General features: G+C 65.8%; 1 protein-coding gene across 1 annotated transcript in view; it reads left to right on the top strand.

Moving 5' to 3' along the window:
• Positions 1–27,187, top strand: part of LOC119097445 (mannose-P-dolichol utilization defect 1 protein) — a 37,883-nt gene extending 10,696 nt beyond the window's left edge. Inside the window, exon 2 of the mRNA XM_037220477.1 lies at positions 26,433–27,187. Coding sequence (XP_037076372.1) covers positions 26,433–26,693 — 261 coding nt within the window. The 3' untranslated portion in view covers positions 26,694–27,187. The remainder of the gene's footprint in view (positions 1–26,432) is intronic.
• The last annotated feature ends 319 nt before the right edge of the window (positions 27,188–27,506 follow it).

A 27,506-nucleotide genomic window follows, 5' to 3' on the forward strand; every position in this document is an offset into this window, starting at 1 on the left:
CGGCTACCCCTCGCCGGCGTCACCTCGAGCGTCGACGCCGTCGGCCGCGTCGGCGCCGACGCCACCCGGCCGTCGGCCGGACGTCCCGCCGGCGCCGCCTCTAATGAAATCGGACGCTCCCGCATGCATAAAACATCGGTTCCGCGTCAATTGCGCGCCGTGCGACGCGCCGTCTCGCTCGGACGACGCGACGCCGCCGACGCGGCCGACGGCGTCAGGACGCTCAGGCACCTCCGGCGGCAGCGCGCCGCGCGCCCGCCGCCTTATGGGATTTCTATTAGGTGGAGGGATTTACTGGCGCGCGGTCGACCGGTCACGGCGCCGCCGAGCGGGGTAACGCTCGCTGCGCGGGCGTGCCAAGCCGGCGCACGCCGCCGGGTCCAGCAGAAGGAGACGGGCAGACGCCGCCGCGCTCACCCGCGCCGCCCGCTCGAAGCGGCCGCTGAGCGCTGCAACAGCGCGCCGGCGCGGCGGGTTTAAGAGCGCGGTAGGACCCCGGGGCAGCGGCCGGTGCCGGAGCCGGAGCCGGAGCCGGAGCCGGAGCCGGTGCCGGGAGGGAGCCCGCCCCCGCGGACAGCGGGCCGCGCCGCCGCACGCCCCGCCGTTCCCGCGCGCCGCCGCCTCCAAATTAGCACGTATTTACCGGTGACAGTAATCAGTCAGTTCCGGCGGCGTTGCCGTGGCAACGCATGGCGATGGTGACGCGGCAGATTCGGCGCGCCGAAGCCGACGCGCGCCTCGCCGACTGCGACGGTGACCGGCGGCGAAGGGTGCGCCGGGGCTGTCGCGCGCGGCGCGGCGGGGCGGGCCCGCCGGGGATGGAGGAGATGAATGGTGTGGGTGACCCGAAGCCAGGTGATAACGCCGGTGGGCGGGTGTTGCGGTCGTGAGCGGGCTCGCTATCATTGTGATCTCCTCGAAAGCGTGCGGGGAGGTGACGCAGCGTAAGAGGTCCCATGCCCAGGCTGCAAATGGCTGCGATGACCGATGTGTGGTAAATATCTGAATTTCGCCGCCACGGCCATTGGCTACATGGAATTAGCGCCTGTTTCTCGTCCCGGGTGCGTCGAAAATAACCTGATTTGCATTTGAAGCGGGGCATTAATATCTGGAAGAAGGCTGTGCCCGACCTTCTTCAAATTCCTGACACGTCGGCAGGGTTGCTCAAATTGCGAAGTAACGCGGGATTTTGAACCCGGGTTGCAAGTAACCCTGCCTCGTTGGCAGTAAGCTGGACGCCCCGGAACTGAAATTTTCGCGCCTTTGATTTTTGCCTACATTTATGCAAAGTTACCAATGTTGCAGAAGCGTGCAGTTGGCACGAATGACTAGAATATAAATGATGATCTATTTATTTGCCAATTGAGGGTTACGATAAAGCTGGTATAATCACTAAGGTTGTTTCTTTCTCTTGTCATGGTTTGTCGTTCACGTAAATCTCTCCGTAATTTTAATGGTCTGTCTCTGAAGTTTTATTGTGTGCAATAATGACCGCTGTTTTAAAGTAGCAGGCGGCGTAACTCACTGGGAGCCTACAGACCACCTGTAGTTTGCAAGCCCAATTACATCAATACTCTGCTTTTCGAAATGTTGCAGTCGGAACTTCTCCCAAGCTTAAGATGTGTGCTTGAAGTTAAAGCTGTACATCGTCAAAGCTACTTGACTGTCAACAGACGGAAGGTCCTCGTCTCAACGCTCGTGTACGACTCGGCGTCGGCTCGGCGGTGTTTCAAGCCGTTTTAGGGCTAACACCGGGAGCTCCGTCAGCTCCCTCGGTCTGCTGGCCGTAGCGACTGGCAACGAAAGGCTAACGGCGGCCTGAACGTCGCAACAGTGTTGTTGACCTCGGGAAGTTGTGTTGACCTCGGGAAATGTTGACCTCGGGAAGGCGACAGTGTTGACCTCGGGAAGGCGACAGCCATGCTGTGTAGATCGACGCCCGGCGGGACGAGGAAGTGAGATGTTCCGCTAACGACTGACGTAGCTGCGCGATGCGCGCGGCGAACTCGAGCCGAGTGGACGCGCAGTCGCTATAGTACGAGATGTTACGCGTCCCGTTGTGACGTCACGCCGGATCTCTGCGACTCCGCGCCACTTGACACGTGCTCCGCTTGGGGCCCGGCTGCTGCTGTTTGGCGCACGTCGGTCATTACGCCGTCTCGCATTTGTGAGTGTTTGGCTATGGGGAGGCGGGCGCGCCGCCGCCGGTGGCCGATGCTTAACACTGGCGGCGTCTAACAAACAGCGCCCGATGTCGCGATCGCGCCTGTTTGCCCGGCTTTAAAGCGGGCGACGGCGGGTCGCCCGCCGCCGGCCAGCCACCCCGTCGTTCGGGACGCGGGGCCGCTGACTCGGGTTCCGAAGCACGTGCTGTGACCGCACCACCGCCCGCGTTGGTGTCCGGCCGTTAGTACATGGCTGAGCCGTCGGGCACTCTGTGGCGACAGCCGGGTGGCCGGCCGTGACCCGCGGGTCGCGCCACCCCCGCGCACGGCGTGTCTGTCGGTGTGCCGGGCGCCCCCCGGCCACCGCCCGGTGACCCGGCCGGGTCGCGCCGCTGCCCCGCAGGAGGTGTCCTCCGCCGGTGTGCCGTGCGCCCCCAGTCATCGCCTGGTGACCCGGCGGGGTCGCCCCGCTCCCCCGGGGCGGGGGGCGGGCCGCCGGCACGGAAGCGTCACGGCTGTCGGCCGCGCGCTGCGTGGGGCGTCGTGTTTATGATTCGCCGCGCGGCGGGGCGCCGGGCGGACCTCCTACGTGGCGGTCGCGCCGACGGCGTGTCGCGCCGCCGCCATTGGTCGCGCGCCGCGCCAGCTGACTGTCGCGCGCGGACAAAGGCGCGCCCGCGCGCAGTCCGACTGCGCCGCGCCCGCGCCGAATTCGCCATCCGCGCCGAATCGCGGCAGCGGCGGCGCGCGGCGGCTCGCTGCCGGTCGCGTTTGGACGGCGTCCGGGCGGAGAGTGGGCGGAGAGCGTCGGGCTGTGCCGACCAGCTGGTCCGCGACGGATCGCGGCGGGCTCGGCTCCGGGTGCGGCCGGTTTGGTTTGCTCGCCGGTTGGTCGGCTGCCGCTGCTCGCCGGCTGGTCGGCGCTCAGCGGCTGGCCGCTGCCGGCGGGCCTTTGCATTGGTCGGACGCGCCGTGACGCACCGGTGGCGGCGTTCCGCCGTCGTCTCAGAAAGTTCACAGTCATAGCAGCAGTCTTGGGAGTCACGAGTCATCACCATCCCTACTGCAGATGGGTCGGTTTTCCCGAACCTAGGATCAGATGCTGTCGACGAACAACCCGCGTGAGTCGCGGTGACCCCGCGGTCAAGGCCGCCCGGCTTCCCCGTCCGGCCACTGGAGGCGCTGCCGTCGGTCGGAGCCGGGCGTCGCCACCGACGAGGTCAGGTCGCCGGCGCCGACGGCGCGCGCGTGGCACCGGATCGGACCCGCTTTCTCCGGCTCGGTCCTGGCGGCGGGTGCCGGTGTCCGTGGCCGGCGGCGTTTCCCAGTGGGCTTTCCCGTGAAGCGATTCGATCGCCGATGAAAGCAACGGGACGCCGTTTTCCCATCGTAGCGCTCAGCTGGCGGACTGGGCGCGTCGGCGGGGCCGACTCTCGCCGAACCTCGCAGAGAACTGGTAGTCGGCTTGCGCACCATCGCCTGCCGTGTTTTGGCCGGCTGAAGTCCTCGGCTGAAGTGGGGCACAGGGTGCTCCGAAGGCTCTGTTGATCCGTCACGCACACACTGTATGTCGCGCGGCATCCAGCTCCGTAGCGGGACGAACTTTTGGCTTAGAACGGGTGGGACGTGCGCTATTACTCCAGACCTGAAATCTGGAATGACAGCCAGTCACCCCTGATGCTTCTTTCATGCATGTTTCCTTAATGTCAGGTTTACTACCCAGTAATTCAGCTGTGCCCAGCTACAGCACTGGGTAGTACAGCTCCCAGTCACATTTCTCCTATTTTTTTCGCCGACGGGTAAAAGCTTAGCCCACTGCGGGCTGAGCAGGTGACCGTCACCTGTGTGTGGACAGCTCGGTTAAAGCGTTGCTGGATGACCACTCTGTCTGTCATTGGCCGACGTCATCGGCTAGTGTCGACCCCTTCACCTGCCGCCGCTCCTGCTCGTTACACCCAGACACGGCCAAAGCGCATCGCTCTTCAAAAGCCGGCGCATCCGCCGGCGTCGCGAGCATGACTCGGTCGTCGCGCCGGCCGGCCGGGGCCGATGGGGCGGCCGGCGGCGCGCCGGGCCCAGGTGTGGCCGCGCCCGGCGCCGGCAGCTGCGCCGAACCGTGGGAACGCTTCAGGCCCGGTCAGACCGTCGGTATTCATGAGCCGGTGACGCGCGACAGCGTGCCGCGGCTAATGCAGCCGGTGCAGGCCGGTGGGATTGTGGTGCGAGATAAATAGGCCAATTTATGCCGCTGAATTGGATGATTTACCGGCGGCAGAGCCATTATCGGCCCACGCCGTTTAGGCTCCTGTATCGCCACGCGTTTATCACGCTGGGTTTATCGACGCTGTCTTTGAGCGCGGCGCGGCGCGTGCCCCGTTCGCACCGCACATAGCCGTTTAATGTGCCTGTCGGGACGTTTGTGACGCTCCGGCGCCGTGCGCTTCACCGCGCCGCCTCATCGCGACCTCGCCGTCACGGCGCATGGGGCCGGCGCTGCCGTGGGTCGCCTCACAGCCGGTGGTGTCTCGCCGGGGAGGCTCGCAGAGGACGCTGCGCAGCGTCGTGCTCGGTGACCCGCGATCGCCGGACGCGGGTGCCCGGCTCGCCCTCCCCGGCGCTCGGACACGCCATCCTGTGCTCGCCGGCTCGTCGGTCGTGATCCGTCTTGCCCACCTGCCGGCCGCCGGACTCACCCCGGCGAGCTGTCCGGCGCGGCGCCGCCGCTCAGACGGCTGTCCGTGCGGCCGGATGGAGCGCCGCTGGTGCGGGGGGAGATGACGCGTCCCCGCCGGGCCGGGGCGATGTGTGTTTGGCGTCGCCGAGCCAGCGGGCGACAAAGCGCGTCCCGGGAGCTGAGCGGGACAGAACGTATTCTTACCGACTTGAGCACGACAGAACGTTGCCCTGTATAGCTGGAGAGAGAAGAAGGCATCCCTCTCGGAGTTTGTAACGACAGAATGCACGCCTGCTGAGTTGGGAATGACAGGGGACTTGCTTGTACTTAGAGGTGGCATGGCAGGAGGCGTTCCAGCTGCGGGCTCGGCGCGTGTGGCTGTTCGCGTAGGGCGCCTGTCGACCTTTGCAGACAAGCCAGGTTAGTTCCGGATGAGCTGTTGGTTCGTACCACCCTGGCCACCGTCGAGTGACTCCGGTCACTGCCGAGCAAGCAGACGTTTTCAAATGGTCCTGGCCTCTGTCGGACGGACCTGACCGGTGGTGAACAAGTCCACCTCGCCTCTGGTGGACGAGGTGGACCTCCTGTGGGCTGGCCGACCCCTGGCGGACGAGCCTGGACTCCGCCGAATGCTCCCTGCCTCTGCCGGACGAGCCGGCGCTGTTCTCGGACGAGCCAGTCGGCCGGACGAGCCTAGCCTTTGCCGGGCGATCCCGGGACGCGCCCGGACGCGTCCGAGCGCTCGGCGGCCATTGGCGGCGCCCCGCCGCGCCGTTTCCGCCGCGGCCGCCGCGTGCGTGTCGGGCGTCATCTGGGGCGCGGCCGGGCCGCCGGCGCTCGTCACCGCGCGCCATCGGTCAGTGTCGCGCCCCCGCCGGCCCGCCGGCCCCGGCCCCGCCGCCGCCGGCCCGCCCCCGACCGGTCGGTCCCGGCCCGTCGCCGCCGCCGCCGCCGCCGCCGCCGCCGTCAGGGCGAGGGGCGGCGCGAAATGCGCGCCTGCGGACGAGATCGTGCACAGCGTGAGCGTTTGGACATCGCTGGTCGGCTCTTTCGTGGGTCGAGTCTTCAATGATGTGTCTTCGACTTCAGCCTCACGACACTGAGTCTCGGACTGCCGCCGACGGGACCGAGGTCCCTGGGACGCGGAGCCGGCCCGGACCCCCGGTGGCATCCGTGAGAAACCGATTAGGCGGCGCCGCCAGCTGTCTTCAAGCCGCTGTGACGTCACCGGGTGGGGGTAATGTTACCAGATCGCCGCCGTCGTTTAGTTGATGGGGCAAATCGTCGGCGTAATGAGAAGTGACTGAGTAATGTTCTCCATCATGAGCGCTGAATGGGCGCCCAATAGAGGACGCTGGACACGGCCTGTTAGCTAATCATTTGGCGATATCCCGACGCAATTTGCGTAATGGCCGGCGAAATATGGCGCTGGAGACGGCTGTGGCGCGCGACGAGCGGTGGCGTGGCCGCTGCCCCCGCCAGCAACCGGGACAGGTGTCTGCTTCCGGTGAGGCGGGCCGCGCCCTGGTCGAATCCCCGCCGCTCAGGCCCTGGCCCGTGTCCGCTCGGCCGCGCTGGGGGCGGCCCGGGCTGGGTATTGGGTGGCCACACTGGACGAGGGTCGTGCCGCTACGTCCTATTGAGATGGGGATGCGTCTTGCAGAGCGGACGCCGCACGCGTCTCGTCCCAACGCCCTGCCGTGGTCCCATGACTGGCAGGGTCAGGTCGCGCCGACAGTTTTCGCCCTGTCGTGGTGATCGCGGTCCCCCCCCCCCCCTCCCTTGGCCTCGGCCCCGTGTCCGGTCGCTCGCGCCACTCCGGGGCGAGAGTGCGGGTCTGGCGGGTAACCAGAGCCGGCGGCGGGGGCGCCGGCCGCCCCCATTGCAGGGGAGCCGCGGCCGACAAAAGGCCGCCGAGGCGCCCGCATCGCCAGGAATTTAAAGGCCTCTCGGCGGGGGCGGCTGTGTGTTTTAGATGGCACGCCCGGCACGGCCGAGGTGGCGGCGCGGAGATTTACCGCTGATAATGTCCGGCCCAGTGATTGCCGCCGATATTTACGGCGGCTAATGACTATCATACGGCCGGCTCGGCGACGTGACGGCTCTGACAGTCGACGACAGCGCTTCCAACGGCCGGCCGCCGCGTTCCGCCGCGCCCGCCGCCGTTCGTCAGGCGCCTGTCGAATCGGTTTTCCAATCAGGCCTCGTTCTCGGTGCGCCGCTGGAGCCGTCGAGATGGCCGCCCCCGCCGTGAGGAATTACCCTGACGAGCTCCCGTTTCGCGGGTCGCTTCGAGGGGAGCCGCGCGGGAGGCAGCCTCGCTACCGCCGCCTCGATTGCGCTCTGCTGGCGTCTTCTCGCGGCCGCGGTGCTGCTCCGCGCCGCGCGCGGCATCGGACGTACTCCTAGGCGCGCGGGTGCGTGTGCGCCTCGTGCTTTCGCGCCGTCAGTCCGTTGGCGTGGCGCCTCGTCGCAAGGGCGACGCAGACGTCGCCGTCGTGACCGCGGCGCCGAGAGAGGAACGGCCGTTGGCCCTGGCATCCGGCCGTCGAAATAAAATGGAATATACGATGATGACGATAAGATCAGACGGGGTCAAATACAGGCCATGAGCGGAGTCCGTAATTATAGACGTCTCTGGCCGCATAAATACGTCAGTCGCTAACAATGCGGGCCACCCGAGCGGGCCTGAGAAACTCGGCTGCCGCACAAAAGCCGAATCCGACGAAAAAACCCGGTCCGGCGAACGGGACCGCCGGGGTCGGCCGGCCGGCCTGGCCTGACCCGACCTCGCCGCTCGGCCCGGTCTCGCCTCCAGCCCTCACCTCTTGGACCGCCGCGCGCTATCGTCGCATCGCGGCCTGTTTGTTCCGGCGCGGCGTTAATAACTCCACGCGGCGGCCGGCGTGGCCGGCGTGGCGCACCCGGCAATTTGGCGGCGGCGTCTCTCGGCGGCGTGTCTCCGGCGCGCGCGCCCCCTGATTACCGCCAGATTTATGTCGCGCCGGCTGCCATATCGGGCGCCGCGGCGGCTGCCACGTCGGGCGCCTTCCGTTTCGGCCCGCCGCTCTTTGTCGAGCTGCCGCGCTGCGACGGCTGTGGCCGCGGCTTTCAGGCGGCGGCGCCCCGGCGGCCGAGAGAGAGGGCACCGCTTTGGTAGCCGGCCGTGAGTGGGCGGCGCCGCCGGTCGGGTGCGTGACGCCGTCCGGGTCACAGCCGTTCGGTCTGCCGCGGCTCGCTCGTCACGGCGACCGACCGTCACGGCGGCCGTGGCTTCAGCGGCAGCCGCTGCGCCCCGGCTGATCAGGTGGTAGGGCGCGCGTCGCTGCGCCGTCGGTCAGTCGCGGCCCTGGAGCGTGCCGCCCGCCGCGGCGCTGATCCCGGCCGTCGTGCGGGACATCCGCGCGCGTCGCGACGGACGGGCCGGTGCCGCTCGTGTTGCCCGCGCCGGCCACCGGCATTGAGCGGCGGATGGAGCGGCCCGAGCCTGACTGACGCGGGCCGGCCGCCGGAGGGGCGGCTGATGCACGGACGCTGTCCCTCCCCTGCCGTCCGCACGCCGCTGACCAGATCAGCGTCGGGATTACGCGCCGGGCACGCCGCGGCCGCCGCTGTCGACGGCAGCGCGACGCGATTAGCGGGCGAGCCGGTGCGTGAGGCGGCGCTCGGGCGGGCGCCGGGCGACGGGCGTCGCCTCGGGCGAGGGGTCGGGCCGCGGTGGGGCGGGCTGGGCTGGGCCTCGTGCCGCCACCTGTTGTGGGGCCAGACCGGACGCCGCTCCGGCTGGCGCGGCACCTGTTCGGGTTCGAACGCCGCCTGCGCTGTTGCCATAGCCTGCTAGATGACTCGGAGAAACGTGGCGAAAAGAACGGCGAAAAATCTAGAGTGATAGAGACTCGTTCTGTTTGCTGCGTGCTGCTCGAAACGGTACAGTTCGCGAGTTCTTGGTTCGCCGGTGATCTTCACGTGACATGCATGAATCGTCGGTCTGGTAGTTCAGTTCTGCTCGGGCTGTGATGTGGTGACCGAAGTCGGCAATTAGTCGCCAAATCAGTCGTCAAAGACGGGATCACTGACCAGTGGGAGCCCCTCAGCAGCTGTGGCGAGACCCTGGCTCAAAGCCCACCCGAACCAGCTGGGAACACCCCTTGGCCTGGGCCTGTCCGCGGGCACCCGTGTCCTGCCCCCGGTCGTCAGCTCGGCCTGGCGGCGCGGCCGCGGTGCCGGCTGACCTGGGACGACCTGTGCGCGGGCGGCGGCGGCCGTCCCGCGGCGCGCCGCCGCCCCGGCTGGCCGGGGGTCGGAGCGAGCGGCCCCCGCCGCCGCCCATTACCATCACAGAGGCGCCGCCGCGCCGCTACATGCGCGCCCGGCACCGGCGCGCTGTTCTCCGGCCGCGCGCTATGAGTTAATTATGCGCCGCTATGCGGGAGCGCGGTAATTGTTACAGTTCGGCGCGGCGGTGGCCTTTGCGGCGCCGGCGAGCGCCGCTGATCTGCCGCGATCTGCCGCCGCCGCCGCCGCGCACCGCCTGTTTGTTTTCGCGCGCGCGCGCGGTCGCGTCGCGGCGGCCGCGCGCGCGCTCGCCGCATTCCCGGCGGCCGCGCGGCGTGGTCGCGGTCGCGGGCGGGGGTGGGCTCGGCCGGTTATTGATGGCTCTCGGCGCGCCATCCCGCGGCGCGCCGGCACCTTTTTGGGCGCGCCGGCCGCCTGTGTGTCATCGCGGTCGGCCGGCCAGCGCGGCCGTGTATTTTGGCCCTGAGTTATGGACGGGGCCGGCGCCCGTAATGAAGGGGTTCATGTTTGTTTGAGATGGCTCTGATTTAGCGCCGCCGTCGGCAGGGAGGAAAGGTGCGAGAAATATGAAATTAAACTATTAGTTAGCCGACCGGGGAGCGCGCCGGGCCGCGCCGACATGAGTCGGCGCGCTTGATGCGGCGGCGCCGCGGCGTCGAACACGGCCGCGCGGTGCGCTTCACAGGCGCCGACGGTCGAGGAGCAGCGCGTCGGACAGCGGCCGGAGAGGTACGACCCACACCCGTCCGCGGCCTGATGGCGTCGTGACCGGCGCCGTGTAGCGGAGGGCGGCGGCCGGCGGCGGCGCGTCTCACTCGCGCGCCGCGCTCCGGCCGTGTAATCATTAGCCGAAGTGTGGCCGCCGGCGCGGTGACGGCTGCAGGAGGGTGTTCCGCGGGCGGTGTCCGGCCGCGGAGGTCGCCTGCCGTGTCGTGTGACGGTAATCCGGCTGCCTGTGGATCGCCGCCGTGTGCCCGGTCCGCGATGTGCCGTTCACGGCGCGTTCAGTCCGCTAACGATTCGCTGCGTGTTGGTTTGGCTTTTCATTGTATTCGTGACGGGCATCGTGTGGCGTCTTTCAGCGACTGGATGTTCCGTTCGTGACTTTCCCTTATGGACATGACATGTTCCGTTCGTGACTTTTTCTTATGGACATGATATAGCGCGGTCATAACGTTTTAGCTGCCCTCCGAACCCAACCCTCCCAGCTGCCGGCAGTTCTCTCAGCTCCGCTCCCGGGTGGCTCCCGCAGCTGCTGAGCCAGCCGGCGGGTTGCGGTGGGCTTCTGCGCAGCTCGCCCCCTCAGCACCGAGCCCACCGGTCCAGCCCGATCGGCTCTCCGGAGACGTCCGCAGCCCCAGCTAATGATGCCCTGGTGGAACGGGACTCGATCCTGCAATAAATACTATCATTAATCTGGCGGGGGGCGCTCGGTCTGGGGACGACGGTGGCCCTCTCGCCCGTGCTTTCGCCAGCGGCTCCTCCGCGGACGTCGCGCGCGATGGTGATAATTAGTTGATTCCATTTCGACCCCATTTCCCCATTACGTGGACAATGGAGTGGCTTAACGTGAGCATTATTCTTTGGGGAGTTTTGTCAGTTGAAATTATCTGCGGGAGGCTTTGGAATAGCGCAGGCATGTTTTCGCACCGCGACAGTTTTGTCTGTTCCGTCGAGTAATTCTCTGTCCTTCTTTCGATTGTGTCATCGGCCGCCACTGTAGCACAAAGAAGTTTGTGCATGCTTAAGTCATGAAGAAAACTGGTCAGTTGTGCATTCTACGCGAATGATTCCATCGAACACGGTGGGTGTTGTAGCACGCGTGTACTTATACATTTATATAGACTAAGGTAGCCCTGTTAACAAGCATGCATGCTTGCAAACCGACTTGTGGTATTCAGATCAGCCTGTTCGCCCGTGGCCGACGCTGACCGGCTCCCACTCCCCCTGACGCCTGTGTCCGGCGTTCTAAAGCAAGTGAAATAGCATACACGCTTGGCATGTACATGACATGGGGGGGGGGGGGGAGACAGTGATCTAGCCTAACGAGCCTTGCTGGCTCATTGTTTTCAACAGTGGCCTAAACATTGAGATGTTGCGCAGAGGTGACCAGTTTCTGGCGCGAAGGCTGACAAGGTACGATTGAAAGGGGGGCAGAAGCTGTGGCTCCGCGTTGTGCACTGCACCACCCTGGTACCTGAGACGCACTGTTCTAGTTTTGCGTGGCCGGCAGATGGCCAGAACCTGGCGACGCGGCTGCCCGCCGTCGACGTGCCGACGTGCCGACCTGCCGACTTGCCGACCGGCGGTCGGCGGTTCGGCGGCGTCGGGCCCGCGCGTGATTGAGACCGGCCCCTTGCGGCGGTGGGCGGTGCGGCGGGGGACGACGGGTGCCCCCCGCCGGTGGCCGCGCCGTCTCATTAGACTCCCAGATGAGCCGCGCCGGCCGGCGGCCGCTTTGTTTTAGCGCGCCGTCGCGCGGCCGCTGGTAATTCGACAAATTACACAGCGGGGCGCGGCCGGTCCGGCAAATTATAGTCCTAGGGGGTCCTCGGTCGGCGCTGGGTCGTCCGCTAAGCGGCCGGGTAGCGCCGTAATGGCCCCTCGACGCGACGGGTCGGCCCGACGCCGGCTCCGGCCGCCCGATGGTGACGTATTGTCCCGCCGGTGTCCTCCCTCGGCTTCGCCGCCGCCGGGCTCGGCCGATCCGCTCGCCTGTCGAGAGGGTGTCGGTCGAGGCCGGGCGTTGTCAGCCGGCCGCGTGTTACACTTGTCGGGCCTGTCGCCGTCCCCGCCCACCGGCGCGACCGGCTGCGCCGCCGCCGCCCCCGCAGACCTCCGCGGGGCCCTGCCGCCCCCGCCCCGGGCGAGACTGACGCCCCCGCAGATGCACCGCCCGGCGGTACCGCCCACGCGCGGCTGGGGCGCGGAACGGCGGACGGGCCGGGCCGCAGTGCGGACCTGCCCACGCACGTGTCTCGGGCCGGTGACAACGCTGCGACGCCGACAAAGGCGCGCTGCTCTGGCGTGCTGACTCCGGAGGGGTGTTGCGCACGTGCGACGGGAAACGGCTGGCAGGCGGAGAAGTCGGGCCCCGGCTGGCTGCTAGGAGCGCCCTGACAGGTCGGGCCCTCGGCTGGCTGGAGGGGACTTCAAGAGAGGTCTGGCCCCGGCTGGCTGCTAGGGACGCCCTGGCGGGTCGTGCCCCGGACTGGCTGGCGGGGATGCAGTGCTTGGTTGATGTACGGTCTTGAGACGCCTTATAACGTACTCGGCTCTGTCTCCCGACATGGGTAGCGGATAGCTGGAGGCTGGAGGCGGTTGCCCCTTTCCGGGCTTGGCACATTGTGGGATTAGCCGTGGTGTCAAGTGAACTAACAATAGGAACAGGTCGACCTCAACCGACTCCAACTAGCCCCGGTCGGTCAGTGTGTCTCGCGCGGCCACGCTGTTCATTGCTGGGCTTCGGTGTCATTCGGACATGTGTTGCTATGTATGTCATGTGTGCCTAAAACTTGAGCTCGTTTGAAATCCATCATTGGCTGTTTTTGCAGAACGGGTGTGAATCATGCCCCTGTACTCTCTCCCGCGACTATTCGATTCATGTGTTCGTTACTTATTGAACGGCGGGGATAGTCACAGGGAACCTTAACGAAATGTATGCGTGTCAAGGGCTCGTGGGCGTGTGTGTGGGCGAAACATTAAATGTGTTTTGTGGGGTGGCATATAAACAAAGAATTCTAAATACCGAATGTTAAACTCAGGGTGTGCGCCGCCCGCGCCACTTACGGGTGAGTGATAATTGCCGCACCTTCTCAGGAATGTACCCGAGAGGAATGAGTTCGGAATGCGCGTAATGGCACATACAGCCCTTTCTTCTGCTTTTTGCGCGCCTGGTCGCTACGGCGCTGAATGCTCAGTCTGTTGTATGGGCTGCCCGGATGTGGCTCGGTATTCAAGTGCGTTATGGGAAGTTCCGAGGGGTTCCGGCATTATCTATCGCATGACTTCCAGCCGTCGATTCAGTGCCACAACGGTTGGATAGGTAGTCGTGGGATGCAGCACTGATCAGAGGACATCGCGGCGCTCGTGCGGAATCCATGGGAGATCCGTGCGAGGTCCGTGCGAGATCCAGCACATTAACACGTTTGCTAGGATGACGCTGTGATTGGCATGTATTCGCATGGTGGGCGGTGGCTGGGATTCCACCAGCGATCCTGTGCGGCCGATGTGATGGCCCGACGCTGGGATCCCACCAGCACTCCCGTGCGGACGATGTGATGGCCCGGCCGGGGAATCGGTGTGATGACCCGGCTGGGGAATCGGTGTGATGGCCCGGCTGGGGAATCGGTGTGATGGCCCGGCTGGGGAATCGGTGTGATGACCCGCTGGGGAATCGGTGCGATGGCCCGGCTGGGGAATCGGTGTGATGACCCGGCTGGGGAATTGGGGTGACGGCCCGGCCGGGGAATCGGCGTGGCCACAGCCGGCCTGCTGCCGACCGAAGATCCGCCGAGGCCGTCCTGGATAGACAATAGCGCGGCGCCGCTGGGCGATTAATGCGGCGATTACTCAGGGAGTCTGATGTACGAGGTGGAAAGGACACCATGTCACCGGGACGGACGGTAGTCAATTTCGTTTCCCCACAACAAATCGTATCCATGCAATTGCTCCAATTGTGAGTTAAATGAGAATAGCCATTTTGAGCTGAATGCACTGTGTCATCGCTTTGGCCGTGTCCAACCTTCATTTCATCCATGTCCGAAAATTGATCGAGTTCCCCGCATGACACGACCTTCTCTGTGACGTTACCGCCGCGCTCATGTGTACGTCAGGGTTCGCAACGTCCAGACGCGAGGCGCAAGACCGCGGCACCACGTGACCGACAACCAGTACTAGATCAGCACCTGCCGCACTGGAGCCGCGCCGGGGCTGACAGGGCCGCGACGGCCGGGTTGAGCGTGCTCTAGCTTGGGTTGAGGATGCCCGAGCCTGGGATGAGCGTGCCCGAGCCTGTGTTGAGCGTCCCCGAGCCTGGGATGAGCGCCCCCGACCCTGTGTTGAGCGTTGATTGCTGATGTGTAGCAGCGCCAGCATCAGTCCCGTGACCCCTGGCAGGTCCGGTGCGGGACGGCGTGAGTCTAATGCATCTGGGGTCGCTCGCCGGCCGGGGCGCCGACGGGCTGACCCAGGCCAGGGGCGGCCCAGGTAGGCATGACGTCATGTCAGGTACGCTAGTGGCTCTGCTGGAGCCGCTTCTCCCGTGCGGCCGCGTCTCAGGGACATCTCAGGGGCGGCCCAGGTAGGCATGACGTCATGCCAGGTACGCTAGTGGCTCTGCTGGAGCCGCTTCTCCCGCGCGTCCGCATCTCAGGGACGACCCGGGCCAGGGGCGGCCCTGGTAGGCATGACGTCATGCCGGGTACGCTAGCGGCTCTGCTTGAGCGGCTCCTCCCGCGCGTCCGCATCTCAGGGACGGCCCGGGCCAGGGGCGGCCCAGGTAGGCATGACGTCATGCCGGGTACGCTAGCGGCTCTGCTTGAGCGGCTCCTCCCGCGCGTCCGCATCTCAGGGACGGCCCGGGCCAGGGGCGGCCCAGGTAGGCATGACGTCATGCCGGGTACGCTAGCGGCTCTGCTTGAGCGGCTCCTCCCGCGCGTCCGCATCTCAGGGACATAAGCAGTATTGCGGCGCGCGCCAGTCGTGGACGACGTAACGCTCGTGCGAGAATGGGCTTATTATATTAAGCCAAAGCTTGGCGCCTCTGGGGATGGCAAAAATATCAACTGAATTTGTATATCCAGTTCAAGGATTCTTGATCGTGCGTGGGCAGCTGACGCGTTGCGTGCTTAAGACTGGATCATTCGAGTCGTGCGAAACCAGATCCAAGTTCAGGTCCAGAAGCCATTACCAGATCCCGTCGCAACACATCCACGCATGGTTTCCGCAATGTTGCAGAAGCGCTTACGGAAAGTTTCTGCTGCCGCCCGCCCCGCCCACCTGCCTCAGTCCAACATGCGTCTCTTGCGAACCTCCCCTTGAATTGCGAGGCATGTCGGAGATCGTCGTGTGGGCACGTGACTGGGCCGTATCCGCGCGCGGCCGGAGCTGCGCTCGGCCGGCGTCGCCGCTGGGGGAGGGGAGGGGGAGAGCGAAGTCGTCCTGTCGCGGTGGCGCCGCCGCGCGGGACGGTGACCCCTGACCCGGCCGCCCTCGGCCGGCCCGATACGATCACGCCGCCGCCGCAGTGGCGCACCTAATGAATAATTAAGATTCTGTTTACTGATGCCGCCGTCGTGTACGATTAAACAAATTACACCAGTCAAGACTTTATGAGAAATGGAGTGGCGCGGGCACCGTGAAACTCGACGGTGGGCGGCCGGCCGCGTGTTGTGACTCCTTGGCCCTGGTAGCTGCTGATTAAACAACGGGGCCCGACTCGGTCATTTCGTTAATTATGGTCCGAGCTCGGGTGGCTCGGTCCCCCCATATTTTCCTCCATGTACCAGCAGTCTCTCCTAACTTTGGGGATGATCCCCTCACCCGGGGTGAAAAAGCCGGCATTAAATGTCGATCCGGGGGTTGAGGGCAATATATGCCCGGCACAAAAACGCTAATCCGCCTGTGAAGGCGTTGAGAAGACCCCTGCGGCGTCGCGCACTGCCTTATGATTGCACTATATGGAGCGGTTTATGTCAACGATAAACTTTATAGAGCCACACTTATCACCGTTGTGACACCACATAAAACGGCCGCGGCTGGCGGCGACGATTTAGTGGCTGTGATTTTCCGGAATCTGTGGCGGCGCGCGCGCGCGCGACCGTTGCACGCCCTGGCGACCGCAGCTGCGTCGCCGCCGCCGCTGCTGCAGTTTATTGATAGCGTCCATTACGGCCAGTGACACGCGCGGTCGGTCGGCACCGGTCGGCCAGGGGTCCGCTGGGGGTCGGCCGCGGCCGGCCGCGCCGTAAAAACGCCCGGCATCCAGCGGCCGGCCCCTCCCCCGCGCTCTCTACACCTTGTCTTATTATGCAAATGCGCGGGGTTAATCAGCAGATTTGAGGCCTGCGACCGACAAAGGCGGCACCGCCGGGCGGCGGCGGCCGCTCTGGACTCGGTGGAGGGGCCGGCCGTGTCCTGGCGGCGGTAGCCGCTCTGGACTCGGTGGAGGGGCCGGCCGTGTCCTGGCGGCGGTAGCCGCTCTGGACTCGATGGAGGGGCCGGCCGTGTCCTGGCGGTGGTGGCCGCTCTGGACTCGGTGGAGGGGCCGGCCGTGTCCTGGCGGTGGTGGCCGCTCTGGACTCGGTGGAGGGGCCGGCCGTGTCCTGGCGGCGGTAGCCGCTCTGGACTCGGTGGAGGGGCCGGCCGTGTCCTGGCGGCGGTGGCCGCTCTGGACTCGGTGGAGGGGCCGGCCGTGTCCTGGCGGTGGTGGCCGCTCTGGACTCGGTGGAGGGGCCGGCCGTGTCCTGGCGACGGTGGTCGCTCTGGACTCGGTGGAGGGGCCGGCCGTGTCCTGGCGGTGGTGGCCGCTCTGGACTCGGTGGAGGGGCCGGCCGTGTCCTGGCGGCGGTAGCCGCTCTGGACTCGGTGGAGGGGCCGGCCGTGTCCTGGCGACGGTGGTCGCTCTGGGCTCGGTGGAGGGGCCGGCCGTGTCCCGGCGTCGCACCTATGGCCTGCTCCCAGGCCCGTCCGCGTGACGGAGTCCGCTGTGGGCTGGCCTGCCGCTCTGGGCACTCCGGACCCTCGCGCTGGGCCGAATACGGGGCCCAGACGGCCCGAGGCTGCTGTGTGGAAAGGAGAGCCGGCCTACCCGGAGCCAGCGTGATGGCGCGGACATGATAAACTACGTGCCGTTTGTCACGGCCCGGACGTTCTGGCCTACCGCGTGACGATCTGGACACTGCGTCCCTGCGTGACAGCCCTGACGCTGCGGTCGGAGCGCTGTGTCCTGCGTGGCGGTCCGTTCGCCGTGTGTCCGGACCGCGGTCCCCGTGTCCTGCGTGGCGGTCCGTTCGCCGTGTGTCCGGACCGCGGTCCCCGTGCTGCTGCGTGCCGGTCCGTGCGCCGTGTGTCCGGACCGCGGTCCCCGTGCTGCTGCGTGCCGGGCGCCGGACGGAAGGGTGCTGCTGCCGGTCACACGTCGGCGCCGAGGCGCGCCGGGCCGCCGGACCACGCCGACACAATGTCACAAGCCGAGCCCACACGGCACAGCACACAGCACAACACACGGCACAGCACACGGCACAGTCCACGGCGCAGCACACACCACAGCCTACGGCACAGCACACAGCCCACAGCACGCAGCACAGCACACAGCACAGTCCACGGCACAACACACGCCACAGCCTAGGGCACAGCACACAGTCCACAGCACACAGCACAGCCCGCAGCACACAGCACACAGCACAGTCCACGGCACAGCACACACCACCGCCTGCGGCACAGCACACAGTACGGCCCAACCCAAAGTGCACACCACATCCCACAGAACAGCCCAAAGCAGACCCCACAGCATGATCCGGGCCGCGGTCGCCGTCCGGCCAGGCCGGCGGCGGGCAGCGTGGCGCTGCAAGGTGACCGGCCAATGTAATCTCGGCGGTGTGTCAGTCACACGCACACGCACGCACGCACTTGTCGCCCATCAGTGTCCAGCGGCAGCCCTTTACGGCCGGTGACGATCCGGCCCGGTCCTGCGCCGGGCCGCTGGCGGCGTCTACAGGGTACAGCATCCGTAGCATGGGCGCTGTGTGTGCCGTATGCGGGCAGTCGAGACCCGGCAGGCTTTTGTTGTGGAAGGGCGCGTTGGGGTAGCTTGCTGTTCATGCTTTATCGGCATTGCTGCGGTCGCGTAACTCACGTAGGTGACTGAAAAATAAACGGGCTGCTTCCACGCGGCGTCCGTTGCTGGTGTCCCTCGCCGTCCTCGGCCTCCAATGCTGCAAATGTGATGAGCCAGACGTGTATGTCGAGTCTGGCGGTCGCCGCGGTAACGGATCGGCCGGAGAATAATCTCCCCGATGTTGTTGTCGCGGGAACTCGCGCGGTTCGGGCGTCCACGTGATCAGAACACGGTTCGCTCTGAAGTGGAGCACTGCCGTCCCTGCTGCGGACCTGCTGTGTCCGCTGGTGTCCTCCCGTCTCCGCCACGGCCGAGGTTCGTCCGCCGCGTGTCCTCCGTCAGCGCGGCGGCCGTGCTGTGTCCGCCTTGTGTCCTCCGTCTCCGCTGCGGCTGTGTCCGCTGCGTGTCCTCAGTCAGCGCGGCGGCTGTGCTGTGTCCGCCGTGTGTCCTCCCTCTCCGCTGCGGCTGTGTCCGCCGTGTGTCCTCCGTCTCCGCTGTGGCTGTGTCCGCTGCGTGTCCTCCGTCTCCGCCGCGGCTGTGTCCGCTGCGTGTCCTCTGCCAGCGCGGCGGCGGTGCTGTGTCCGCCGTGTGTCCTCCGTCTCCGCTGCGGCTGTGTCCGCCGTGTGTCCCCCGCCAGCGCGGCGGCGGTGCGCGCCTGTCGGCGGCTGTCAGTCGGGCTGGCCCAGATCTGTCGGGCCGGGTCGGCCGGGTCGCCGCCGCTCGTCCCAGCCATTGTGCCGGCCGCCCGGCTCCGGCCCGCTCCATCAGACGGCGACGAGGCGCGCCCCCGCCCTGGGTCGGCCGGCGCTGGGTCAGGTGGGCTGACCTGGCGGGGTCGGGTTAGGAGGCCTGCCCCGGGCCGGCCGGCCGGCGCCGGGTCAAACTGAGTGGCAGGGTCATACTGATGATGTCTCACACTGGGCACCGTCCCCTGCTGGAATCAAACAACGCTACCAGCGGAGCCCAGTTTGCCCCCAGGATTCATGTTGTATCCACTCCACTCCTTCCACCCCACTCCTTCCACTCCACTCCTTCCACTCCACTCCTTGTATGTGAAGTGGGGCGCATCGGATGCCCACTACCCATTGCACAATCCCAAGGACGAGGATGTACCCTGTGACGTCGCGGGTAATCATATCAGGCATTATTTTTACGCCTGAGCTTAGGGCACCTTCTGGTGTAGATACCTAGGACGTCACCGGCAGCAACTCTAGGACGGCGTGTGCCTATGAAAGACGAGCCTCAAGCGAATAGACGCTGTGCGTGTGGCTGGACCGTCTGTCTCCGGTCGAAGAGCTGTCGCGATCGTGATTACGGGCCCGCGCGAGCCGACACTCTTTTTTGTCTGACACACACTGCCATGAGACATTGCAGTGCTTGAGGTATCATTCCTGTGGTGGTGATGCATCAAATGGCAATAGCAGCCAAAGGGAATCAACGCTGCCTTTTCTGTCAGATGGGATGCGTAGCAAGAAGGATGACTGAACTGTCAAACGTGTTAGATATGGAAGGTGGCGAGTTGGTCATTGTCCAGACGTGAATATTTACATTATTTTTTGTTGGCAATTGGTCTCAAATGTTCCCATATATGAAGTCACACACACAAGGTTGCGGGTATTGCTATTAGTTCCGTAAATGCCGATACCATTACCTTCGCGTATGCTGTTCAGCGGCAGACGTAATGCCGCCGCTAGCTCAGTCCGCTCGTGTCCGAAAAACCGGGTCAGAACTCCGGAGGCTTGTCCTCCTGTCGCGGGCACGCCCCCTCCCCTGGCCTCCGCGTCCTCTCTGCGTCTGGTGGGCCCACCCAGCCCGCATCGCGCCGGTAAAACACGGCGCCGGCCGCCGCCCGCGCCCCTGCTCCGCTCGCGCTCAGTTTGTTTTCTCGTGGTTGTTTTGCCTGCGGCCGGTGATCTGTCATTTTCAATTAGGAGAAGGGGCTGTGGAAATTGTGGCCAGTTTTCTGCGGATGAAAGCTGCAATTAGGAGGTGGGGCATTCCTGGCATTGCGGCCGGGCCTTGGAGGCTGCGATGCAGCCCCATTGTCCGAAATTCCGGCCGCGTTTGTTTTGTTCCCACCGGTGCGGGTCCTGTGCAGTAATTCAGGAATGCCCACCTTGCGGCCAGCTGTACCAAAGAGCTCTCCAAGCACAATGAGAGGTTGGTTCCTGGTTGGGAAAGTAACGCTTGATCACAGTTCCTAAATGAGTGGTGGTCGGCGTTTTGTGATGATGAGCGTGGTGTTGACGGCATCAAGGTCTACAGAAATGTGCAAAGAATGCAAAGTGGCCTTAAATCCAGCTCTCGAGAAGCGGTGTGCCCTGGACACCACGTGCCCACGCCGTCCAGTGTCATATATCGCGAGCTGTGCCGGCATAACGACGGAATCAGCTGTGTTCAGGGGCGAAACGCATCGAGCAGAGGCGCTGCCGTCGCCAGCCCGACGTCTGCCGACGCTGGTTGTGCCTGGTGTTCATGGCGGCGGTACCGGCGCACAACTGTGACACTCGTGTTACCGTGGTGTTGGAGTCGCAGCGAGGCGTCAGTGCCGCATCTGTGGGGCGATGGTGGCAGCGTCAGCGTCGCCGCACGGACGCCAGTGCCGCATCTGTGTGGCGACGGTGACAGTGCCAGCGTCGCCGCACGGACGTCCTTACTGGCGTCAGTGTGTGACGTCACACCGTTGTGCAGGCATGTGCTGACGTCACCGCGTGACGTGACAGTATGACGTGGTTGCCGGCGTCACAGCGCGCGGCGCGTCCGGCGGCGGCGGGTGACCTGGGCACCCCCCGGGGCCCGGGTGTCCGGGTGACAAATGGGCGGGCCACCCAGGACCGGAGGTGCCCCGTCGTGCGCCGTCCCGACCCCCCGACCCCCGACCTCCCCCCCCCCGTCCGTCGCACCCGATCGGTATCGACCCAACTCTGACCCCGCCGCCAGCCGCGGCCCGGCCGAGCGCTGCTATATCGGGAGCCAGTGCGGTGGCCCCCGCGCCCTGCCGCTTGTCGTTGGGCCCGGTCTGGCCGACCTGGCGTGACCCCCGGCGCGGCCTGCCGACGACCTCTGCTGCACGGAGACATTGTCTTCGGATGGCAGTAGAGGATAGGCCCAGCCTGCTTAACCCCTGGACCGACTCCTCATATACTGACCACGATTGCGGCGCTCCGCGGTCATCCTTTGGATCACGTGTGCGATTTGGCGGACGCTCCGTTTTGACCGGCTGTGCTGCGCTGTCGCCGCGCGGTGGGCCGCTGTTCGTGGTGATCGGACCGTCTTCGCCGGTTTCCTTCTCGGTGGGATTATTAAGATGTTCGTGTGTGTACAAAGTTTGACCCAGTCATTAAAAAGGCATTAGTTTGTATGGACGGTGTCGGGAAGCCTGTGGTCTCGTAAATTGAGCTGGCTTTTCTGCGCTTGGTTTTCCCTATCAACTTTTGTTATGAATTGTCTGTCGCGCATAATATGCGGTTACGCTAACCACCGCTGTTAGTTAACGATTCCCGTTGTGAAGATCCACCGCGCGGCCTTCTATCATTCCTTTCGTGGGCGCCGGTAATTTTTTAACCGCTCCCAATGCGCACAGTTTGGTGGAAAGTCGACGTCTTAATGCGGCTGGGTCGCGTTTCCTGTCGCGCTTAGCAGAGACTAATGTGTTTGATCATGACAGCGGGCGGCCGCCGGTTGATCGCCGTTCGTGGCTGGTTGCATTAAACCGCCGCCGAAAAACGCTGAATCCTAATGTTTACCGAGTCTGTTTGTCAAACTCGTGCCGCGACCGAATTTGTCAGAAGTGTGGTTAAATTTATGTTGCATACTGACCGTATAATCATGGGCAATAAGCTTTAGGAATCGATCTTCCCATTGTTGGCGACGGGTCGTGTGCGCTTTGTCTTGGGGCGCTTCGGCCGGCCGATCCCCGCAGTCAGAGGTCATGCACGTGCGCCGTGACCTATGACCCGAGCCGGTGCCGGGCGGGCCGCGCCCCTTTGTGGCGGCCGCCGGGCCGGCTGCGGCGTGCATTACCGCCGTGTTAAGTTACCGGCTACGACCGCCAGGCAGTGGCGCCCATCGGGCGAGCGCGTTTAATAGTGCTCACCGCTCGGAGCGCTCTCAGTCGGCGACGTCTATGTCGGCCGTACGTCACCGGCCAGCACGTACGGCCGCCGCGATTGATTCCGCCGGGATGCCAAGACAAAAGAGCGTATGAAAAATGTGCGCCGTCCTGGGAGAGAGAGGGGGAGGGCCACCGCGTCGGCGCGGGCGCTCTTTTGTTCCGGCGCGCGGCCGGCCTGTCGGGCAACTTGTTATTAAAATCGCGTCGCCGGTCCGGCCGGGGTGGTCGCAGCGCCCGGTGGTCGACCGCGGCCGCCGGCGGACCCGAGCCCGGCAGAACTCGGGGAGCTGCCGGCGCGCCGGAGAGACGCGGTCGCTCCCGTGACGCAGGCGTGGCCGCGGAAAGGGCGCTGAGTGCTCCGCCTTTTTGCAATCGGCGCACGTCACCAGATGATATAGTGCGAACGGAATGATAAAATTCAGCCTGTGATGAATCGCTTTGCATGGATATTGCTCAGCGGCAATCTATGTCCGTACAATCATTAACACCTTAAATTATCGTCAAATTGGCCATCACCTGGTTGCCTGGACGATTAATCATCTTGTCCCACATCATCGCGGCGCCATTAAGGCGGCGAAGCTCCCGCCGAGGCCCGGTCTCGAACCGACGGCCCTGACTCAGCACTCTGCGGTGGCAGCGGCGGCTGCACCATCCTGACCTCTCACTCGGGCCGCCGCCGACCGTCCTGCGCCGCTGGCCGGCCGTCCCGGCCCCGGACCCGCGCCACAGCGGCCGCGGCGTCAGCTGCGCCCACCGCGGCCGTCGGGGTGACCTGGTCCCACCGACCGCTTCCGCGAAGGCTCAGCTGGCGTTCCGACCTCAACTTCAACACCGCGGCCGGTTGATCGTTCCGGCGTGTCTCGCCCGCTGGAGCTGGTCAGTCGACACCCACCCCGACCTGCCGCTGTGCGCCGGGGCAGGTGTGTGGTCTCAGCCGCGCCTTTCTACCGGGAGCTGGTCCAGTCCTGCCGGACCTCTCAGGCGCAGCGAATCCCTGTGATGTCTTCTCCTGAGGCGTGGCTGGGGTCGTGCTGACGGGTTCGCACGAAAGCCGTTCGACATTAGCAAGGTCTGGCTTTATCCCGTTGGCTATGGTATATGATATGGTATGTTTGACCCACATTGGGGGCACGCCCACTCTTCTGCCGAGGCCTGTCCAGCCTACCTGTGACACCTGGTGCTGGTGACGACTGACCGCTCTCCGGTCCCTCGTCTCCACATATCCCTCTGTGGCCGGCATTACCATCAAATACCAATGAGATGCCAGCGAACGCGTCACGGCCCGTGGCATCTCAATCTCCCCGGCAAACGACCGCGACCGCACGTAAAAACCGGCCGAGCGTCGCCAAAACAAATGAATGAGCGCGCCGCCGTCATGCCAGCAGCGTGTGCCCGGCTGGTATCGGCCGGGCCGATCGAGGGCGGCGGCGGCGGCCCTGCGCCCCCGCCACCCCCGGCCCCCCGCCGGCCGTGTCATGGCCGGCCGGCGGGCGCACCTGGACCGCGATCGTATCGGGCCTGGTACACGCGGCGGGCGCGGCCGCGTGTCGGCGCCACCCCGCCGACAGGTGGACACAAATACCGACACCCGCTGCCGGCTGGGTGGCCTGCACGGCCGCCGCCGCCGCCGCCGCCGCCCGCCGCGCACGCCCCCGGCGGCGGGCGGACCGTCCAGGCCGCTGGTCCGCCGCCGCTGGACCGCCGCCGAAATACCGGCCACCGCGGGTCCGAGGACGCCGGCGATCGGGCCCCGCTTTGGGCCGGCGCGCGCAGCGGTAGGCGCGCCAGATACATATCTGAACGTATTGAGATATGAGAGCGAACGGGTGGTCCACGATGGCTGTGGGGCCGGCCGCCGGCCGAAATTGTCGCCGGCCAGGAATTCCTGCCGCTGGACGAAATGCAATGAGCTTGTCAATTTAATCCCAGGCACGTCATGAAACCAGGGAAGTACTGGACGCGCTTTCGTGCGCGGGCCACCCATCGCTCTCAGTCATGCCATGGCGTGACTCCTAGAAGCAGACCTCTGTCCTAGCGCTATCACATTCACACCCCTGCTCTGCCTGCAGCGTGCGGCCAGCGTTCATTGTCATCGGCGTCGGCCGGCCGGCTCGCGGCGAGCTGCCTGACCGCAGCCGCTTGCCCCGGCCGCCGCCCGCCGAATAGCAATGCAATCAGCGGCCAGTGACGACGCCGTTCGCGGAAATCCCGCGCGACCGCGCGAGCCGCGCGGAGGCCGCCGCCGAGCAGCAGTCGCCGCGCGGCGAGGCGGGCGACCCTCCCCGCAGCCGCGCCGGCGCGGCGTGCACGGCGGCGGGACCGCGACCCCGCGCGGCGCGGGAGATGTCGTTTCCGGCGGCGGCGAGGACGCGCGGTTCTCGGCAGCGGCGTGATTCAGGGCCGGGAGGCGCTCGACCGTGACGGACCCATTCGTCTCCTGAGCGGGCCGGGTGACCCCGCCGGCTGCCGCCGCCCGGCGAGCAGGCACCGCCGGCCGCCGGGGACGGGCGGGGGCGCCGCGTTAACGTGGAGACGTGGCGTGCACGGCCACATAGGCCACATAGAGGCCACATAGCCGGCCGAGGGCTGCGGTCTGTGCGTACTGTGCACGGGCTCCGTCCTCGCCTTTCGTCTGTGGAGGAGGCTGTCTTGTTCGGGGCTCCTGAGACCCGTCAGACTCGTCTCGCTGCGAGGAATCTGTCCCGCGAATTGCAGTATGTGGAATGGTCTCACTGAGGGTAGGTCGCGCTGGGTGCCAGCGCATCGCTGCATGAGAGCACCCTCCTCCTCCCTCTCCTCTCCTCCTCCCTCCTCCTGTGCCTCGTCCAGCTCGGACCTGACAGTACAGGTGATGAATCGTTTCGGGCCGGCCCCGGATAGGACTCCTGACTGCGACAAGGCCGGGCGTCCCGACATGTGACGCGCCCTGCAGCGCTCGCCGGTGCGCCGTCCCGTCCCGAGAGGTCCCGCGCCGTCAGGCTTCGGTTCCAGCGCGCTCTTCTCGCGCGACCGGGGTCAGTTTCAGAGCATAACTCCCGACATCAGACTCCGTGTTTGATATGTCGACTCGTACAACTGCTTCGTACTCGGAGGCAGCGCCGAGTCGGGGCTGCGTGCAGTCGGCCTCCGTAACGGTGAGCTCCGCCTCGCTCCAGCCTCGCCTCGTCAGCTGGACGGCCGGTGCGCCAGGAATGCCGGCCGGCTCTAATTCGTCGCGTTCTCATATAAATCAGCGGCGATGGCGGCGGGTGCCGTCGCCCGTGATCACCGCGTTGTTTATGGTAATTCGCGCAGATGATAGGGCCGGGCGCGTCGCGGGATATATCGCGCCGCACGCGGCGTCGACCCGCCCACCGCCGGACCGCCGGCGCCGCCGGCGCCCGCCCGCCGCCGCCGTCGACCATGGCTTAATCATTTCGTAAGCTTCGGCCGCGCGTCAGCCCAGAAGACATGGCGGTCACGTAGTCGAGCGTGGAAGCGCGCGCGGCGCGGCCGCCTGACGGGCGGGGCGGCGGGGGGCGCGACGCTGGTGGGAACGTCGACCTAGGCCGTGGGGTCGGTCGGAGCCCGTTCTTATGTGACGGATGACCACGGCTCTGCCGTAGCGGCGGGCCCGTAACGGGCGGCCGCATGCTGGACGCGATCGAGGCTGTCTCTGGGGCAACGCGCCACGCCAGCCGTCTCCATGCGGTCTGTTGTCGCCAAGTTGCCAGGCGCGCGCGGCCGGCACGGCCGGCTCGGCGAGGGCGCGCCGCCCGCCGCTGAGGCGCTGGCTTGCGCGCTTTGACGGACGGCCCGTTGATTTTGGCGCTGAGTGAGGAAGAAATGATCCTGCTTTGAGTACCGACGACGCTGAATGTCGCGCGAGGTGATCCTGCTGCGGCAGGTCCCGCCCAGCGGCGGGCGCTCGTAATGGCGCCACTCACGAATGCCCACAATTTGTCGGCGCCATTGTTTGGCCTGCTCGGCGTCGAATGCCATGCAAAACAGCGCACCACGCCCAGCTGTCGGTAATGACCCGCCGCTGACGACGTTGTCGTTCGCCCACTGGGCCTCAACTGGGCGCGCTCCGGCTCCTGCTCCAGCCCTGGAGGGCGGCTGGTGCCGTCGACGGCCGGCGGTCGCCGTCTGCCGGGGCAGCCGGCGGCCGCTGGAGCATATCCCGCGACAGGTCCCAGCATGTGCTCTGTGTTGTCATGCGGTTTGCAAGAGACGCGTGGGCGGGGCGCCGCGCCGCCGACCGATCCAACAGCAGCTGATATCGCCCTTTCGCGGCGCTGCGCGCGAACGCGCCCTCGTCCGCTTTATCGCCGCGAGCCCGCTGACTCCGCCGTCTGTTTGCAGCTGATCCAGGCCGTGTCCAACTTCCGCAACGGATCGACGGGCCAGTTGTCGGCGGTGACGGTGTTCCTGCTGTTCGCGGGCTCGCTGGCGCGCATCTTCACGTCCGTTCAGGACACCGGCGATACGACCCTCATCGTCACCTTCATCGCCACCTCCCTGGTCAACGGCTTGCTTGCCGCCCAGGTGCTCTACTACTGGAATGCCAAGCCCGCCAAGCCCGCCAAGAAGAAGGCAGGGAAGAAGGCCAAGAAGAGTGATTGATCTTGGCGGAGCGGAGCCTCGTTAGTCTGTATTTGGATTCGCCGAGTGGCGCGGGTAGGGAGCGCCTGGCGAATCTGGCCGCGCGCTGGGTTGTTTCGTCACGTTTTTCGATTGTTCGTTCCCATCGCGTAGGGTCGCGCACATATATGCAATGAATCCATGATAGCATCGGGGTGAACCAATGGAATGAAAGCGCGGACGGGGCCTGTGTGATCTTGCATGTACAAACGTAGGCGCTCCATACTCCACTACGAATGTGCAGCTTGTGATTTCGTGCATCGGAACCCGTGTCCAGTTCCGATGTTCTTCAGTAGCCTTTTAAAGGCGTGGAAGACATTCTGGTGGCGTCCATTGTGGCTGGACGGCTCTCGCCGTCAGCCGCCTCGCGCCGTGGTAATGCTCAATGATATGCTCCGTGTGATTTCCACGGCCCTCGCCGGCGCCTATTCTTGTCGACTCCTCTGTCGTGTATCAATACAGACCCGCTGACGAGCCGTGACGAGAGCTAGCGGTCTGGCGAGGCCGGCCGGCCGCCGGGGTCACTGGGCCGCGTCGTAGCGCACGCCGCTAAACCGGGCCCGGCGGTCACGGCGGTGTCGGAACCTACGGTCAGGTACGGCGGCGCTGCGCGACACCCAGCAGCGCTGGGGCATCCGACAACAGGCAGCGGCGCTGGGTCAGCCAACAGCAGGCACGGCGGCGCTGGGACAGCCAACACCAGACACAGCGGCGGCGCAGCGCTCGGCACCACCGGCCAGCACTCAGCGGTCAGCACAACGGCGCCGGGACACAGCGGCGCTGGCACTCGCAGCG

This window comes from Pollicipes pollicipes, unplaced genomic scaffold (assembly GCF_011947565.3).
Source record: "Pollicipes pollicipes isolate AB1234 unplaced genomic scaffold, Ppol_2.1 Scaffold_4295;HRSCAF=5057_pilon_pilon_pilon, whole genome shotgun sequence".
Taxonomy (NCBI): Eukaryota; Metazoa; Arthropoda; class Thecostraca; order Pollicipedomorpha; family Pollicipedidae; genus Pollicipes; species Pollicipes pollicipes.